Source organism: Trichomonas vaginalis, chromosome V, assembly GCF_026262505.1.
Source record: "Trichomonas vaginalis G3 chromosome V, whole genome shotgun sequence".
In the NCBI taxonomy this organism is placed as follows: Eukaryota; Parabasalia; order Trichomonadida; family Trichomonadidae; genus Trichomonas; species Trichomonas vaginalis.
In genome coordinates, this window is record NC_067207.1 from 27,727,451 (window position 1) to 27,745,968 (window position 18,518).

At 30.2% G+C, this 18,518-nt stretch overlaps 6 protein-coding genes across 6 annotated transcripts, besides 2 other annotated features; 3 read left to right on the forward strand and 3 right to left on the reverse strand.

Moving 5' to 3' along the window:
• Positions 1-6,578: part of a mobile genetic element that runs on past the window's edge.
• TVAGG3_0414380 (keratin-associated protein family) lies at positions 105-494 on the reverse strand (the record flags this gene model as incomplete). Its single annotated transcript, XM_051233204.1, has 1 exon — positions 105-494. One exon carries the CDS (start codon positions 492-494, stop codon positions 105-107), a length of 390 nt encoding a protein of 129 aa, XP_051102934.1.
• On the reverse strand, positions 1,793-2,209 carry TVAGG3_0414390 (uncharacterized protein; the record flags this gene model as incomplete). The annotated part of the gene is made up of 1 exon (XM_051233205.1): positions 1,793-2,209. A coding segment is annotated over one exon (417 nt), but the record flags the coding sequence as incomplete, so codon positions are not given.
• Positions 6,579-10,337: 3,759 nt separating the features above from the next.
• Positions 10,338-10,375: a mobile genetic element.
• An 831-nt stretch (positions 10,376-11,206) lies between these two features.
• Positions 11,207-11,776, forward strand: TVAGG3_0414420 (uncharacterized protein; the record flags this gene model as incomplete). Its single annotated transcript, XM_001315452.1, has 1 exon — positions 11,207-11,776. One exon carries the CDS (start codon positions 11,207-11,209, stop codon positions 11,774-11,776), a length of 570 nt encoding a protein of 189 aa, XP_001315487.1.
• Positions 11,777-11,829: 53 nt separating this feature from the next.
• On the forward strand, positions 11,830-13,236 carry TVAGG3_0414410 (glycolytic process regulation protein; the record flags this gene model as incomplete). Its single annotated transcript, XM_001315451.1, has 1 exon — positions 11,830-13,236. One exon carries the CDS (start codon positions 11,830-11,832, stop codon positions 13,234-13,236), a length of 1,407 nt encoding a protein of 468 aa, XP_001315486.1.
• A 758-nt stretch (positions 13,237-13,994) lies between these two features.
• On the reverse strand, positions 13,995-14,864 carry TVAGG3_0414430 (temperature-gated cation channel protein; the record flags this gene model as incomplete). Its single annotated transcript, XM_001315450.1, has 1 exon — positions 13,995-14,864. One exon carries the CDS (start codon positions 14,862-14,864, stop codon positions 13,995-13,997), a length of 870 nt encoding a protein of 289 aa, XP_001315485.1.
• A 180-nt stretch (positions 14,865-15,044) lies between these two features.
• On the forward strand, positions 15,045-18,490 carry TVAGG3_0414440 (ATP binding; the record flags this gene model as incomplete). The annotated part of the gene is made up of 1 exon (XM_001315449.1): positions 15,045-18,452. The coding sequence occupies one exon, from the start codon at positions 15,045-15,047 to the stop codon at positions 18,450-18,452; it is 3,408 nt and encodes a 1,135-aa protein (XP_001315484.1).
• Between the last annotated feature and the right edge of the window lie 28 nt (positions 18,491-18,518).

An 18,518-nucleotide genomic window follows, 5' to 3' on the forward strand; every position in this document is an offset into this window, starting at 1 on the left:
TAACGTAAACATTAACGTAAACATTAACGTAAACATTTATTTCTGCAGTTCATCCATTACTTCATTACCTAATTAATTACAGACATAAAATATATTTAGTTCATTCAATAAACACGGTACCATGCGAATACAGTCACAAATGGTGGCATATAATCTTTACCCAAACCTGTTGGATTTGTTGTGAAAGTATGGACATGATTTCCTCCTGGTTCAGTTGGTCGAAAAGTCTTTTTTGCTGAATGGTTATAATCTGGAGATAAAACATCATAGCCAGCTTCATATTCTGAGTTGTATAATGGGTGGTCTCTTAATGAGTGGCTATGGTCGCCAGAAAAGTTTGTAGTTCCTGTATGAGTGTGCGGGGGTAAGTTTGCTTCTTTAATTTTCTTCGAACCTCCTGTTTCCTTTGAAGAGTTCGCACAATAGAGGAATTTATCTACAATCTGCTTCCACGTACCGAAACCCAGAACTGTTGCTGGATTTGTTGAGTTCATTGACGTATAAATAGAACCAATGGGGTAAATCATCTCAAGAATTGTATTTAATCCATTATGAATATTGAATTTATTATATAATATTGAATTTGGGTGAGTATTTAAAACTGGTCTTGTTATCAATATTAACGTATTATTTTTGAAAATTGCTTTTCTAACATCTTGAAATTTTGTGATTTCAGACCAGTTTCTTCCATCACTACTGATATTTACTAAATCACCACATCCTAAAGCAATGAAATACCCATCAATATAAAATAAATTTGTAAATCTATAATTTTGAGTAAGTTTTGGAGTGAATGAATAAACCAATTCCCAATTTGATAAATCCTGTGATAAATAAATATGTCTGTTATAACTTACAGGATATGAATAGACCATTTCACCTGAAACGAGAACATAAACATTTGATCCATAACATAAAGCTTCAATGTCTCCATCAGCTTGAAAAATTTGTTCAAATTGACCTTGTGGTATTGAAGATGATCTATAAATTTTATCATTTTGTAGGATAAAATACATGTTGTTAATGTAATACCACTTACTTGTATAATCATTTCCAAATCTGATGACATCATACTAAACATATAATAATTTATCCCATCCTCACTAATGAAAATTTGATTGACTTCATAAATTAGTACCCATTTATTATTAACGCATCTAATAGGATTATTTGGATATTTAAATTTAGCATCTTGATTTAAATTACATTTGAACCATTGGATACAATCGAATGAATAACAAGGGCAAAAATCATCTCCAACCGTTATCATTCCCATAAATTTACCGTTATTATATTCAACATATAAAATTCTTGGATTAATGATTGGCTTTCGTGTATCAGGATTCAAAACAGATGGAGTAAATGATTCATAGTTTTTAAAATCATTTGTTTTAAAATAATAAAGCACTCCAGCTGTATAAAATAAATACATGGTCACTCCATCGAAACATATCCATTCAAAAGAATCTATATCAAAGGTTTTATCTGATGATTTCATAAAATTTAAAAATGGCGGAGTAAAATAGACCTCTGATTGTTTTATTTCTTCATTAACAAATGTTTTATCTGCTTCTTCTAACTCACTTAACATATGTTTTATCCGCTTTCTTCCCTAACTCATTGTTAACATAAGTTTTATCTGCTTTAAGGTCTAAACATCCTGAAACCCATCCTGTATCGCTTTAGTTTTTAAAATCTTTGATGTCCATTCATGATACCATTCAACCCTTTCTATAATTTCATTATCTTTTTCATTAACATATTCCTTATCTGCCTTCTTCATTAATTCACTAGCCACAAATCCCTTATCTGCTTTCTCCTCTAACTCACTATCCACATATTCCTTATCTGCCTTCTTCATTATGTCATTTAGGAAACCTTTTATGAATTCCTCATTTAAATTAAATCTTCCAATCTTCAAAACTTTAGGAAATGCATTTAATGCGTAATATCTTTGTTCTTCTGGTGGAATTGATGTTATATCATCCGTTATACCTTTAATTTTTGAATTCATAAATAAAATTTCTTTTATATTTGATATCACTGCACCACCTTTGCAAACGAATTCGAAATGGTCATTTTTCAATACTATCTCCAAATCTCCATATTTCAACATTTGCGTTTGTTCTGCCGTCTTTGAATTATATGCATATATGGCGTATGTAATGGTCTGTGCCTTAAGTTGCTGTGGTTGCTGTTGTTTAATCATTTATTATGATTTAAAAATAAATATTTAATCCGTTATCTCATCACCTATTTTTTCTATTTGAAATTGCCATAATATTTCATTCATGAATTCTAAATCACAATCAAATAGGTCAGTTATTCTAAATTTAATATTTGATAAATCTTTTGAATGAAGAATAAATGAATTCCCGGATAATTGAAACGGATATGATAAAGAAAATATGTTTAAGTTGATGGATAAAATGTTTTGTATTGATGGGTAAGAGTTAGGGTCTAATGTTTGATGTGAAAATCTCATTGGGGTATTAACTTTATCACATTTGATTAAAATGAAATTGGAACCAGTGTCAGAATACAAAACATCCCCAACATCTTTTTCAAAATTTAATATCCCCAACATTGAACGAAGATGAGGAGTACAAAATTTAATTTTCAGCGGAAATTTAATAAGGTTATTTATTCATCAAGTTCAAAAAGTTTATCGGGTTTTGATTTAAAATTTTCTTCATACCATACGATAAATGATTCATTTAAATAACTTATAATCATGTTAATATCCCATTTCGTTATCACATTATTTATATACATATCAATACGTTTTTTTCAAGGTCATCTTTAATAAATGATATATAATCTGAAGGGTCTAAAAGAATGGGATTAAATTTACCACTCACAGAAACGAGAGTAACATTATAAATTCCGCTAACTGTTAAATTTAATTCACAGTTATTATTCGAAATAATATTGATAATTGACATTTTTTATTACGATTAAAAATATGGTAAAGCGTTATTTTCCAGTGATAAATAAAACTAGAATAAGATTACCTCAAGAATTCATAAATTCAACGAATAAGAAATTCATTCATGTTATAAATTTTAGTGTTTTCAGAAAATATGAGTCAATGTCATATTCATCATCGGGTTATATTTCACTTCATTCAAATTTAGTTCAATCAAACCCATATAATGACCATTTCATCAGATTTTCAGATGGTATTAAAAATGTAATTGATAGATTAAAATATGAACAGATTGACAATATCGAATTTTTGGAATTTTGGTTTAAATATCCTGATGGAAAAAAGATTGAAGTTAAAGATAAAGCTGATACTATAACAAAAACAATTACAATGACCGATCCAGATAGTGGGAACAAAAAGAAATAAACAAACGATAGAAACTGGTGAAAGGTCAATTATTATTGATTATGATTCAAAGGATTATTATTCAATAATGTTAATGCTTGAATATTAAATAGCCTTAACAAAGAATTTTTCAAGTGATATTTTATATTCATCAACTATTTTATTATAAATATCATTATATGTTAAATGTAGTTCAGTTGTTGTTCCGTTCTTTGATATCTTAATTGTGCTAATATCCTTTATAGGATTTATTTTTGCAACTGTTCCGCAGCATGAAACCTCATCATCTATGAAAAATTGAATCTTAACGTCTGAATCTTGAACATCACAAAGAATGGCGATAATGTGAATTAATGATTCATAAGGTAAAATAATTAAACCGGATTGATCAATTAAATTTATTATTGAATCATAATTATTAATTATTATATCACGGTAAATTTTCATTAATTCAGAATTAATGTCTATTTTATATGGCGCATTGCGACTGTAATCGTATATTCCTGGGTTCTCGATGTTTGATGAAAGAGGTGGGGGGTATGTTGGATATGTGGGGATTTCAACGGGTTCTTTACCGGGTTCAGATAAAATGATTGGGTCTCCATCTTCTTTATTTTGCTCCTCCTCTTTCTTTGGTAAGTCACGAGTTAATAAATTTGGTTGAGTTGCTGACCTTGTTAATTCAGGGCTAACATTAACTTTAACATTTTGAATAATTTGTGATTTATCATCATTTACGTTATAACCAACCGTAATCTCTGCTTTTGCGTTTGTGTTCTTTTGACTAGTGAAACGTCTTCTCATTTATAATTGAATAAAAAAAGAAAAATATATTTAAAGTTTTATTTAGTTGTTACGGTAATATCCCAAGGTTCATCCTTGTTTGCTTATACTTTCTTTGTAACTGCACCAATTATGTTATTGATATTGCTTTGAGTTTCTTCCAGTCTTATTTTATCATTTACAATATCTTTAATCATTTCATTACATGCATTCTTAAAACCATCTGATTTTTCCAATTTACGTCTATCACTTTCTTTAATTAAATCAAAGTTATAACCTTGTTGAGAATAAAGTGGTTTCTTTATCAATTCCTTGAACGCTTCTGAAAGTGAAGATGAAGAAATTCTTGCCACTTGAATTGGTTTAAATTCTGCTTTCATTGCTTCTTTCTGTTCATTGAACACTGGATCGAATAAAGCAACTTTAAAGAATTTCTTAGCTGGAATTTCAGGTCTCAAATTTGCATATTGACCATCAAACTGATTAACATATTGTGGTAATCCATCCGGTCCTTCTTCAATAGCGTTTAATTCTTCATTGAAATAAGAATATGGATTATGACGGTATGAATTAATTGGACCATTTTCACCTTCTCCAATGTATTGTTTAATAGCTTTTCCATTTTCATCAAATTGCATAGGATAACATTCATTATATGCTTTACGTTTAGGATAATCAGATACAGTTAATTTATACCCATTTATGACTTTAATATTACCTTGACCATCAGTAACGAAAACTTCATTTATACCATCAGGTTTTCCATTTGGACCTGTAATGTCTGCTTCGTGTGCTTCCCAATTTGGACCATGACGTTTGGCATATGCTTGAGCTTCTGGTAATGTTAAAACGTTTCTCATTTGTTTAACATCCTTTTGAAGACCGGCAACAATGTGGACTAATTCTTTCATTCCGTCTGGAACTTTCATAGTTCTATTATATGCACCCTTTTTGTTTGTCCCTTGTTTTAATGGAACCTGTAGAAGATTTGCTATTTCTGTCATGTTTAATTATAAATAAAAAATAAAAATTAATTATAAAAAGTTAATCAAATTTAACACTTCCTTTATTTAAATCAACTATTATTTTTCCATGTTCACCTAATTGCTGATATTGTGTGTAAAGTTCATTAATGCTCATTGGTAAATTCACTTGATAAAGCATAACGTTCAACTGTTGACGACTAAAACCACTGAAAATGAAAAGTGTTGATAGATTTGATTTAATGTTTGTGCTTAATGCTTTGAAGTATTGAACAGCCATGAAGAATGAACACTGAATGTGTCGACATTGAGTTAATAACTGATTAAAATATGATTTCTCATTTGTTATTAGTTTTGATTTCACTGCATCATCTAGAAAAATGAGTGAATGCAAAAATTCTCTATCAAAATTTGAAATAGAAAGTGTTTCAAATAATTCATCCCGTTGTTTATCAATAATTTTATCCTCTAATCCTTGCTTCTTGATTGTATTATATAATTCTTTATACATTAAAAAGTTTTTTTAAATAATCTTCTGCTTCTTCTTGTGATAAATAAATAATTGGAATTTTGATTAAATGCTTTAAAGATTCAAATGTATCATCTGAAGGTGAACCTGAACGGTTGATATAAATTAACACATGTGAATGGGGGGAAGTGTTAGCAATAATGATAATTTGTTTTAATATCGTTAATGTTTTACCTTTATTTTGTTTACCAATTGCTGCAGTGATTGAATTTAAGTAACATTCAGAATATGGAATTTTCATTAATTTTTCCTTAGATAGAGCATTTCTATTATCACTCAATGCTTCATTAATCATATCATCTACGTATGTATTATATACTCCCGCTAATTCTTCAGAATTTAAATCCATTTAATCAAAAATAAATTTATAATTTTATACATTTCTATTCATCAATATTTCATCATATGAACTTCTATACTGTGGTGGTGTACCTGTTGGATGATATTTCAAACCTTCATCCGGTGTCCATGTCCAATACGTAGTCCTAGTAAACCAAACCTGAGGAGGATTTGTCACCTTTGAACAGTAAGTGTCATTTACACCCTGAATGATTGGATAAGCTTTCACTTGTACTGTAACTTGTGAGTTGAAAGTTTCTAATCCATCAAAGAATATACCCGCTCCATCACGTTGAACTGGAATAGTGCATAAGAATGAAGTTTGGTCTTTCCATGTTCTAGCTAATGGCACGCCATTATCATCATTCAGTGGTCTAGTTAATGAGTCCTCGTATTCTTCTGTGCATTCATTCACTCCATCTAAATCAGAAGCTTGAAGCATACGTGTAAAGAATATGTCGCCCACTGTGGTCATCGCTTGATCGGGGAAGTTTCTGGAATCTATAGTGACCTGAAGACCTCGAAGCATTGGATTTTCTAAAACTGTTCTTTGCATTGCATTCTTCGGAAATGCTAACACAACATCTGTAACATTATGAAGAGCGTATGAGAAATCTGAGCTGATACCTTCAGGAGTGATGCAACCTCCATTTAGTGAACGAACGTCAATATGTTGAGCTGGAATCATGAATGGATCTTCCTTACTAAATAAACGTGGTATTGCTTTAACTGATTCTTCAATTAAACCGTATCCTGGTGTAATGCATTTATCCTCTAAAACTTCCATCTTTGTGCATGAAATAATAACGTCTTCAACTGTTGCGTCAGCAGATGTAGCGGCTAAGCTTGTAATTAATTTGGTAGGAAGTCCGATTTGTTGGAATTTGCGATCATATTTATAAACATGATTCATAATCTTTTCATAATTTTCATCAGTTATCTTTTCATAAACGTAATTTTGTAAATCAGCAACTCTTAACGGGTCAACCTGACAAAATACTAAAGTATCCCTGAAAAATAATATTTAAGAATGATTTCACCAAATGATTTAGGATAATCATCGAACGCCTGAAATGCTAACAAATCATTTACCGGAATAATCATATCAAAAGTGATATCAACTTCTTCATTTGCTTTCTTGAAAACTTCTGAAGGGTCAATATATTTACCACATACTGAGTTATCATATTTTTGAACATTATTATATAACGAATGAACAAACTTTTTAACTTTCCTTTCTGATTTTGGTTTATATGTTGCAAATGCGAAAGATTCACGGGCGCAATCCATCTGAAGATAACCGGCATCACCTCTTTCGGTTTCTACTTCTAATTGTTTAAAGCTTTGATTTGATGATTTATAACCAACGAATAAACGCATACATTTAAAAGCGGCATCACATGTGAAAGCTTTATTTGAAACTAGAGTTGCTTTAACTTTGCGTTTAATATATGTGTCACCTAATTGGTTCACATCATGAGCCGGATTTGTAATTCTTAAATGAGTTTGTTTATCATCAAAATATGGAGCATCAGAGTCATAGCATGAACTTTCAAGTTCTCTATAATATCTTCTTCCGTCATTCTTTGCAAATATTTCATTTATCTTTTCGAATGAATGAAACACATTTCCATTAATTGGTTTAGTGTTTGGCACCAAATAGTTAGTCGTCATTTATTATTAAATAAAAAATCAAAATTAAAATATGAAAATGAATTTTTAATTTTAATGAAATAATCAACTATGGCTGCAGGATTCTTTAAGAAACTGTGGGATAAAGTAAAAAGAGGAGCGCATAAAGTTTGGGAAACAATGAAGAAAGGAGCGAATTGGATATTTAAGAATAAAGAAGCAATTAGTGACGTTGCTGAATCAATAACACCAAAAGCTGCCCCAATAAGAGAAATTTTAAATAAAGGAGAAAAAGTTTATCAAAGACTACAACCAATACTAAGATAAAAATAATATTTATTTATTTTTCCACTATTTACCCCTATTTTATTAAGTATTCCTTCAGCAATTCCACCAATTGCGTTACCTGCTTGTGCTCCCATCGCCGGATTACCTGCTTTAGTACCTAATACTCACCTATGATAGTTCCTGCCGTTTTCGCTACTGGTGCCAAAAAGTTTGCAACAGGTTTAATAACCTTTTTATAAACCCAACCTGCAGCTTTCTTAATTCCATCCCATAATTTTTTAAAGAATCCTGCCGCCATTTCTGATTTAATATTAATTAAAAATATATTTCATCACTTATATTCTAATTTTTATTTAATGATAAATGAAACCAATTTTAAAAATAAATGAAACAGAGGAGGAAGAAATAAATGAAAGTGAAAATGTTCAACAAAAAATAAACGTTGTTAAACCAATTACTGAAATAAAATTTTTTTCATCTGTTGATGAATTTAATGACTATTATGCTAATAATAAAAAATTATTTGAAGAATTGACAACATGTAAATTGAATAAAATGTTTAAAGTTGATGGATTCAAAATTTCAAAAATAAAAGGAGTGGTTAGTTTGAAATCTATTCCTCAATCAAGAATCACCTCATTAATGAAAATAGATGATTTAACAAAAGAATAGAAGAGATTGAAGAAAGAATGAATCAAATAATTGGTTTCATAAATTCAATAATCATTAGTTTCAATTTATTTTTAAAGTTTATTTTTCATTCATGAAAATAATTATTTCTAATTTCTTTTACTCTCTCGTACATACTAGATTTAAAGAATTCAGAACTTTTACCATAATCTCCTAAATGTTTTCTTATCCCTAACGTGTGCCAGTTATTATATGAAACTGTATAAACTTTATCTTTATCTTTACACCTTTCATCACTTCCAATATATTTATATTTCAATTTTGATTTAGCATTTTCATATTCATTAGCGTTTAATAATTCACAGTCTTCCTTTTTAAATAAATGTTTTATGTATTCAGGATTTAATACTCTACGTTTATATGCTCCTAACTTAGTTCTAAAGGTTTTTCTACAAAATTTAGGAATTCCATCCTCTTTAATGTCATCAATGATTTCCATTTCATTATTTTCAATTTCTTCTTCCCGTTTATGAGGTCTTTGATTATGACTCCATTGATTCCATGAAATTAAATATTCTTTATCATTATATTTATACCTCATTAGCTTATTTTGGCTTTCATATTCATTTAATAATTCACAATCTTCATTTTTAAATTGAAGTTTAACCCATTCAGGATTTAAACAATGTTTAATTAATCGCGGAATATCTGACATCATCTATATATAGCTTCTTTTATAAAAGATAAAAAAATAAATTATTTTAAAATTAATGTTAATTTTTTAATGTGTTTATAAATAAATATATTTTAATGCATCGTCTATATATAGATGTTACAAAAAAAGTCACTAAACCCGCACTCATATACTACTGAAGGATAAACCTCAAAATTTACGAATATAATGAGTGGGAATATAATGCTTATCTATCATAAAACCATATGAAATATCAATTTTTGCTTTACGCCTAATTTTTGACGACAATTAGCAAAAAATGTTAAATGTTAACACTCAGTCCATTTGAATATGAAAAATAAAATTGACTTTGATTAAATGTTTTTATTTATCATGCAATTCTTCTTGCGACCAAAGATTTGAATAAAATTTCAAAAAATAAGATAGCTTAAAAAATAATGTACGGTAGTGTTTACTAATAGATGAATAGTATATAAATTCTATTGGATTTGATCCAAAAAAAATATATAAAATTTGATCATAAATAAAATCGTTTTAAATTACTTCTTCATTTAAATTATAACAATTATTTTTGGTTTTATATTTTTTTGGATCAAATCCATTTTAATAGAATTTATATACTATTCATCTATTAGTAAACACTACCGTATATTATTTTTAAGCTATCTTATTTTTTGAACTTTTATTCAAATCTTTGGTCGCAAGAAGAATTGCATGATAAATAAAAAATTTAATCAAAGTCAATTTTATTTTTCATATTCAAATGGACTGAGTGTTAACATTTAACATTTTTTGCTAATTGTCGTCAAAAATTAGGCGTAAAGCAAAAATTGATATTTCATATGGTTTTATGATAGATAAGCATTATATTCCCACTCATTATATTCGTAATTTTTGAGGTTTATCCTTCGCTTTTAAGATCATTGATTTTGATTTTTATATAAAATAGTTATATATTAGAAAATAATATGAGTTTATGTGATATTATTTTTCAGAAGATTTTGTGTTCTTCTTCAAAATTTTATTTTTTTATTAAAAAGAATCTTTACAAAATATACATTTACTTTAATTAATATTTTAAAACGTGCTCTATCAAAAGTTCCAAAAATTCAATATTTTAGCTTTTCTGAGGTGTCACTTTTGATGAATTTCTGTTTACAACAGGTTATAGATAAATATGAAAGAGCATAATTAAAGATAGTTTTTAATCCTTCTGGAAGAAGAAAACTGGAAATCGATGAGCATTTATAAAATGCATATTGACCGATATATTCGAGATAAATACATGAAGAAAGATCAACGTTTCGAAGTTTTGAACAGCTGAAAAATGCATAGTCGTTAATACGTCTTAGGTTTGGGTTTTGTTTGAATGAAAATGTTTCAAGAATGTTTTTGACTGACTTGAAACAATAATTGATTTCATCAACACCACCAAATACTTCGCATTCGGATGAAATAATCAGATTTTGACTTTGAACACAGACGGAGTTTAATGTTTTGCCTCCGTCTGAATAACAATACTGTGGAATTTCAGTCATTTTCGATCAAAATAGTCATATAAAGATTATATTATCTACTATTTATTGTCATATTATTGCATATGTCTCTTATTTTTCAAGAATGATGTTTCCTCGAACCTTCATTTTCCAACATCATCCCATAAATGATTGAATATTGTTTGGAAATTAAATTAATGGGATCCCTTTCGAAATGCTATCATAAGATTGGCGCGTGTCAATCAATGGTGTATGATTTGACACCAAATAAAAATTATCTTTTTCTTTTATGAATAAATATTTTCAAATTTGTTTGTTGTTCTCGTTGCGCTATTCGAATTATGTTCAAAATCAAGAATTATAGCAAACTCTAGAATGTCACTTTTTGTCAAAATTCATGATAGTATTTGTTTTTATAAGGAATCAAGTTGTGTTTACGATGTATTAATTAGAAAATGTCGCAGAACGATACATTCAATTTTTTTAACAATTTCAACAATGGAAGATGAAGAAATCAGAAACGATTTTTATGTTTACTTTTGGGTTTTAGCTAAATCCTTTACATTTGTTAGAGTTCCTATTGATATAGAACTCTATACCGATATAAATAGCCTTATCAATCATGTCGCAAGTCATTTAGGCGTTCCAAATAATACGGATGTATTCTTCATGGAATATGTTGCCCAGTCTGAAGATAAGAAAGGCAAAAGAAGAAGCGATTCGAATGCAGTTTCCGATATCAGAGAAAAACGTTCTCAAAAATCAGAAGCAGATAATACAAAAGAAGAGAAAGTAGCAAAGATGAGAAAATTAGAAGATTTAAGCCAAATACGAAACAATAGACATTACATATTCGTTAAACAAGGAATGGGTGAGAAAGCAATTCCAAAATTCTTGAACAGCGAAACATACTTTAAATTTGTTAGGAAAATGTTCAAGCAATGGGACTTTCTCATGGAAAATATGAAATGTTCGTCACCTCTTGCTCTTTTTGATGAAAATGGTGAAATTTCAGAGGAATTGTACGATCTCTGTGACCTATTTAACGAGCAGCTTGATATACAATAACTTTGTTAAGAATAAAAAAAGTGTCGAAAATTTTTTAATTTTTTTCCTAAATTATGATTCCACCCGAAACTAAAGAGGCTGAGAAGCCAGAAAGCGATAATAATCTAGGTGAGATTATTCATCAACCCAATTCTAATGAAAATATTGAAAATGAGAAACAAGAAAGCGAAATTCAAGTTTCAAACGTAGATATTATAACAAAAGATACAGAAATCGATGTAAATCCAAAAGAAAATGAACAAATACAGTCTAATAATTGCGAAAATAAAGAAGTTAGCATCGAAAAAGAACAAGAAACTTCAATAATTTCATCTCCTGATAATCATAAAGAGAATGAAAGCGATATTAAAGCCAGCGAATGTACATTAGAGAGTAAGCATGAGCCTAAAATATTCGAGTCTTATATTACGTTATTAAATAATCAGCAAAAGCAGAAAGAAGCTTGGGATAAAATGATGAAAGAAAGACTTGAGCATGCCTCCAACTGTGATGATTATTACAATAAAATTCAGAATTCTCCAAAACTTCAACTTTCAAATGAATCTTGCAAGCCTCAAGTGGCTCCATTCCCAACTCTTCCTAGCTCTCAAGAAATACTAGCACGTATAAAAGCTACCGAAGATGAAATAATAGTTCAAAAGCGAAAATTACAAGATTTGATCATTTCAATACAACCAAAAGTTACAGAATTCGGATCTACCGAAGACGCACCTCCAGAGATTGGGATTCGCAACTGTTCTGGCGTAATTATTGGTAAAAAGGTGATAGATTCAATAATTTCAGCCAATCGTGCAAAAGCATCTAAATCACACGATAAAAGTATATTGCATAACGAAATTACATCCAAATATAAAAGAATTGGTGACTATCCCCACTACTTTATGGATAATACACAATTTATTGAGCCAATGCTTGAACATATTGCAGAAAATAAAGAGGAAGAATATGAATACAACCAGAAATTAACTCGAGAGTACATAGAACGTAAAGAAATATGGGATGAAATGTCAGATAATTTGAATACCTACCATAAAGTACTCCATGCATCAATAGATGTCTGGCCACCAGAATTCGCTGTGAATCTACCTAAGGAAACCGATCATGAAAAGCTTTTATCTGTTGTTGCTCCAGATCAAATCATGTATAACAGCCAAGAAGAGAAGGAAGCCTACTTGTACTACGATGAAAATATGTTGGTCGAAGATCCTGAACGCGCCCATCAGCAATTCAAAAATAGACTTAAATGGACCGACCACGAAAAGAAGATTTTCATGGAAAAATATGCTCTTCATCCACGCGAATTTAAGAAAATCGCCAATAGCTTGCCAGGAAAGAGTATTAAGGATGTTATTGAATATTATCACATTTATCGAATTAAAATAGACCTCAAGAAACTGGAAGTTGCTGCTAGGACCAAGGGAAGTAAGAGAAGAGTAATTGCGGAAGGCTCAAGAAAATAATTTTTCAAAAAATTAATTTTAATCAAGAAAAAAAGGATTAATTATCGGCAATTGACTTGCTATGGATAATTATTTGTCCTTTTTCTCATCTTTCATGCGAAGTTTTCTCAAGAACCTTCTCATATCTTCTTCAATAAGAAACTACCCTTAATGAACTTTGAAAAACCACAAAAGTTTAATCAATGAGTCGTTGTGATGTCGTGTTATGAGTATTTGTTCAATTACTCATAAAAAAAATTCGAAATTCCATTCATAGAAATATCAACATTTCCGGCCTGAGCCAAATACAATCTTAGTTAACTCATACTCCGTATTGAGTTTCTTGAAAAAAAATCAAATTTATAAAATAAAATATTTTGTTATGTTTTATAAGCACTAAAATCTAGATTGAAAATAATAGTTGAATGATTTGAAGGAGAAGCGTTAACAATTTTTCACTCGTTTGAAATCAATAAGAAACATTTGCCTTTTCATATACTACGAAATGATTCTATACACCAATATGAAAATAAACTATATAATTGAAAAGAAGCTATCACGAATGAGTATTCAATAATTAGCATATTTCTAAAATAATTCAAATCAAATTCGATTATGCTAAAATATGCTAATAATATAACATTCAGTCATTTGAAAAGATTCGATAAAACCTTTTTAACCATAGACAAAAATGTTTCAATGGAAAATGAAAATGATGTTATTAATAATGTTGGAATCTATTGAGCAGGCTAGATTATTATATACAAACATAAAACATTTTAAATGCAATTGCAAGCTTTTAACGCCGCCTGTGCATCTTTATTTCCCTTTTGGATTGCCACTCCAAGTGGTGTTTTGTTATAAGAATCTTTTGCATTCTTTTGAATTCCTGCTTGTTTACAAAGGAAAGTGCAAAGTTTAGCGTAATTGAGATAGGCGGCTATATGGAGAGGAGTTCTTTTATTTGTTTTAGTGGTTGCATTTATGTTAATAAATTGAAGTGCAAATTGAACCCCTTCTATAGAATCTCTGTGACAGAAATAATGAAGAATTGTGATATCATCATCAGTCTTGGAACAAGGATCTGCTCCATATTCTTGTAACAATCTAACAAGCTTAAGATTTCCTTTACGTGCAGCATTAATAATGCAATTTGATCCCTTATCATTAATTATTCTCCAGGTATTGTTTTTAACACATTCCTCGATAGTCTTTGTGTCATCATTTGCTGCTGCTTTTTCCAAAATCTCATAAACTTGATAAAATAATTGTGAAATTTTGAAATCCTTAATTTGAATTGAATGACTTCTTGAGGATTCATAAGATGCATTACCAATATGAAAATCACCTGCATGTTTTAAAAAAATGTCGTTTAAGGGCTTCATTTCAAAAATTTCTGATATACATTTTATGACCGTGTAATTATCTTTATCTTTTTTGAAATTAACATTTGAGCATTTCAACATGGAAATAATGTCGTTTGGATCAAAATACTCCTTTACAATGTTGAAAATTCTTGTAAATTGATCCACGGAAAGGTATGTAAGCTTTAAAATTTCGCACATTTGGTGTGTCTCCCTAATTTTAATAAAGTCTTCGTTGATAATTTTATCTATATTGCCAGCATAATACTTATAATCGATCTCCATTTTCAATAAATTTTTAGATTACGACTTAATTGAAAAATGAAAAAAATCATTGGAAATTAATTAGGAGAAAGATGCTAGATATTTAAAACTTTTGAAATAAATTGAATAGTGGAAAAAAGTCGACTTTTAAAATTGGAGCCCATGGGTAAAAAAATCGTCTGATTTTTATATTAAAATTGAATGGAGGTATGTGTTGGCATTGATTGTGGAACTACAAATTCATGCATAGCATATGCTGATAACATAAATTCGGATGGAAAGGTAATACAAGTTAATGGAAAAAACTTTGTTCCAACAAATTTAATTTATTATAAAAATTCTAATGAACCATTAGCATGTGTTGACAAATCAACTTCGGATATTGAACCAGGCAATTGTTTACATAATATTAAACGCATCATCGGAAAAGATTTATTAGATGAAGATATTCAAAATAGAAAATCAAATTGGGATTTCAAATTAGTTGAAGGCAATAACAAAATGGCAGCATTTCAAGTAAAAACTAAAGATGGACGGTGTATTGTATCTCCTGAACAGGCAGCCGCACATGTCTACAAAAAATTAATAAACGCCGCGAAATCAACACAAGAGAGTGAAAATTGTAAGGCAAAAGTCGTTCTTACAATTCCTGTTGCATTCAATGCTGAACAATGTGAACGCATAAAATCAGCTGCAAAAGCCGCAAAAATTGATATTCTTTCTACAATCTATGAGCCAACTGCAGCTGCGATTGCAAGCAATGTCATGTCTTCTGGAAAAAATCAAAAACTTATGATCTTCGATTTCGGTGGAGGCACATTGGATGTAACAATTATGGAAATGAGCAAAGATTCAGAAGGAGTCTTCAAGTTCAAGACTATTGCCATTACCGGAGACCCAGATCTTGGTGGCGAAGTAATCGATGAAATGCTCATGGATCATTTTTCACAAATTTTGGAGAAATATGATTATAAAGTCAAAACCGGTGATGATGAAATGACAAGCCGTAATCTCAGAACTCTGAGAGATACATGCCACAAAATGAAAGAAGAACTTACTTACAAAAAATCCGTGGATTTTACCTGGCCCGGTATTAATTTTAAGCCAAGAGATTCTAAAATACTTTCATCTAAATTTCAAATGATGATGGAAGAAAAGGGATATACCGATCGCATCAGAACAACTGTAAAGACATGCCTTAATAAAGCCAATTACAAACCAAAAGATGTTGACAAAGTTATATGTGTTGGTGGTTCTTCCGTTATGAAAGTAGTAAAAAAGACACTTGAAGATATTTTTGATGAAGAAAAAATATCAATAAGCAAACATCCTGAAGAAGATATAGCTAAAGGAGCTGCAATTTATGCTTATTTACTTCACTCTGGAGGTGTTAAAAATGTTCTTAACACTCCCCCGCCAACAAGACAAAAATGTCCAGTTTCAATTATTGTTGAAAACAATTTACCATTTTCTATTGGTTATACAGATGCATATGGTGATATGGATGAAATTTTTGAGAAAGGAATCGTAATCCCTGTAAGTAGAACAATTAGTGTTAGTAGTGCTTCGAATACACAATCCAATATGTATTTGAGAGTTTGCTACAGAAATGATTATGATGAAAATCCAAAATCATTAACATCTTATATCATTGACTATAATGGAGCAAGAGGCGACAAAGTAAAGGAAACATGGTCAATTGATGCAGGTGGAAATCTTACAATTACTTCTGTTCTTGCTTCATCCGGAAAAATAATCTCTAAGAATGTTGGTTTGTTTGAAACATCAAGTGAAATTTATTGTGATTCTGAAAATGACATAACATTTGATTGCGCTCATAACTCCGAAATTAATAGAAGAAATGAAATTTCTAGTGATTCAGGAAATGATCGAAGAAATGAAAGTCAACATGATCCTGAGATGGACTCAATCAAGCAGCAAATTCGAGATGAAATTTCTAATGCAATAAAGAAAATGAAAATTCTCCCACAGTTGAAGTCCATAAAAGTACAACTCGATGAAATAAGCCGATGGTTAGATTCAGATGAGAAAAGAACAAAAGAAGAATACAACAAGAAACTTGAAGAAGTTCGAAATCTTGTTCAAAGAGGTCGAGCGCCTGATGTATCTGCTGGCATTAATAGAAGACCTGAAATCACTCGCAACTCTGAAAATGATCGAAGAACTGAAATCACTCGCAACTCTGAAAATGATAATTCGTCTGAAAGTTCCAGTTTTTCTGATACTGATTCATCGACAGTAAGTTCTAGTGATTCAGGAAATGATCGAAGAAATGAAAGTCAACATGATCCTGAGATGGACTCAATCAAGCAGCAAATTCGAGATGAAATTTCTAATGCAATAAAGAAAATGAAAATTCTCCCACAGTTGAAGTCCATAAAAGTACAACTCGATGAAATAAGCCGATGGTTAGATTCAGATGAGAAAAGAACAAAAGAAGAATACAACAAGAAACTTGAAGAAGTTCGAAATCTTGTTCAAAGAGGTCGAGCGCCTGATGTATCTGCTGGCATTAATAGAAGACCTGAAATCACTCGCAACTCTGAAAATGATCGAAGAACTGAAATCACTCGCAACTCTGAAAATGATAATTCGTCTGAAAGTTCCAGTTTTTCTGATACTGATTCATCGACAGTAAGTTCTAGTGATTCAGGAAATGATCGAAGAAATGAAAGTCAACATGATCCTGAGATGGACTCAATCAAGCAGCAAATTCGAGATGAAATTTCTAATGCAATAAAGAAAATGAAAATTCTCCCACAGTTGAAGTCCATAAAAGTACAACTCGATGAAATAAGCCGATGGTTAGATTCAGATGAGAAAAGAACAAAAGAAGAATACAACAAGAAACTTGAAGAAGTTCGAAATCTTGTTCAAAGAGGTCGAGCGCCTGATGTATCTGCTGGCATTAATAGAAGACCTGAAATCACTCGCAACTCTGAAAATGATAGGAGAAATGAAAGCACTAATAACTCTGAAAATGATAGAAGACCTGAAATCACTCGCAACTCTGAAAATGATAGGAGAAATGAAAGTCCGCATGATTCTGAGATAGATTCAATCAAACAGCAAATTCGCGATGAAATTTCCAAAGGAAGAGATTCGGTTTCGAGACGTCCTGTTTTGAGGGTTATGAAAGGACCGCAACTTGATGAAATAAGTCGATGGTTAGATTCAGATGAGAAAAGAACAAAAGAAGAATACAACAAGAAACTTGAAGAAGTTCGAAATCTCAATAAAAGATATCAAACGACTGATGCATCGACTGATGATAATAGAAGAACTGAAAGTTTTCATAATCCTGAAATTAATCGAAGAACTGAAACCACTCGCAACTCTGAAAATGATCGAAGAGATGAAAGTCAACATGATCCTGAGATGGACTCAATCAAGCAGCAAATTCGAGATGAAATTTCTAATGCAATAAAGAAAATGAAAATTCTCCCACAGTTGAAGTCCATAAAAGTACAACTCGATGAAATAAGCCGATGGTTAGATTCAGATGAGAAAAGAACAAAAGAAGAATACAACAAGAAACTTGAAGCGGTTCAAAACCTCACTAAGAGAGGTCAAATGGCTATAAGATGATTGAAATGATTTATCAATTGTTTGATTTCGAAACAAAAAATATATTAATTTTTTCGTTCATGTATT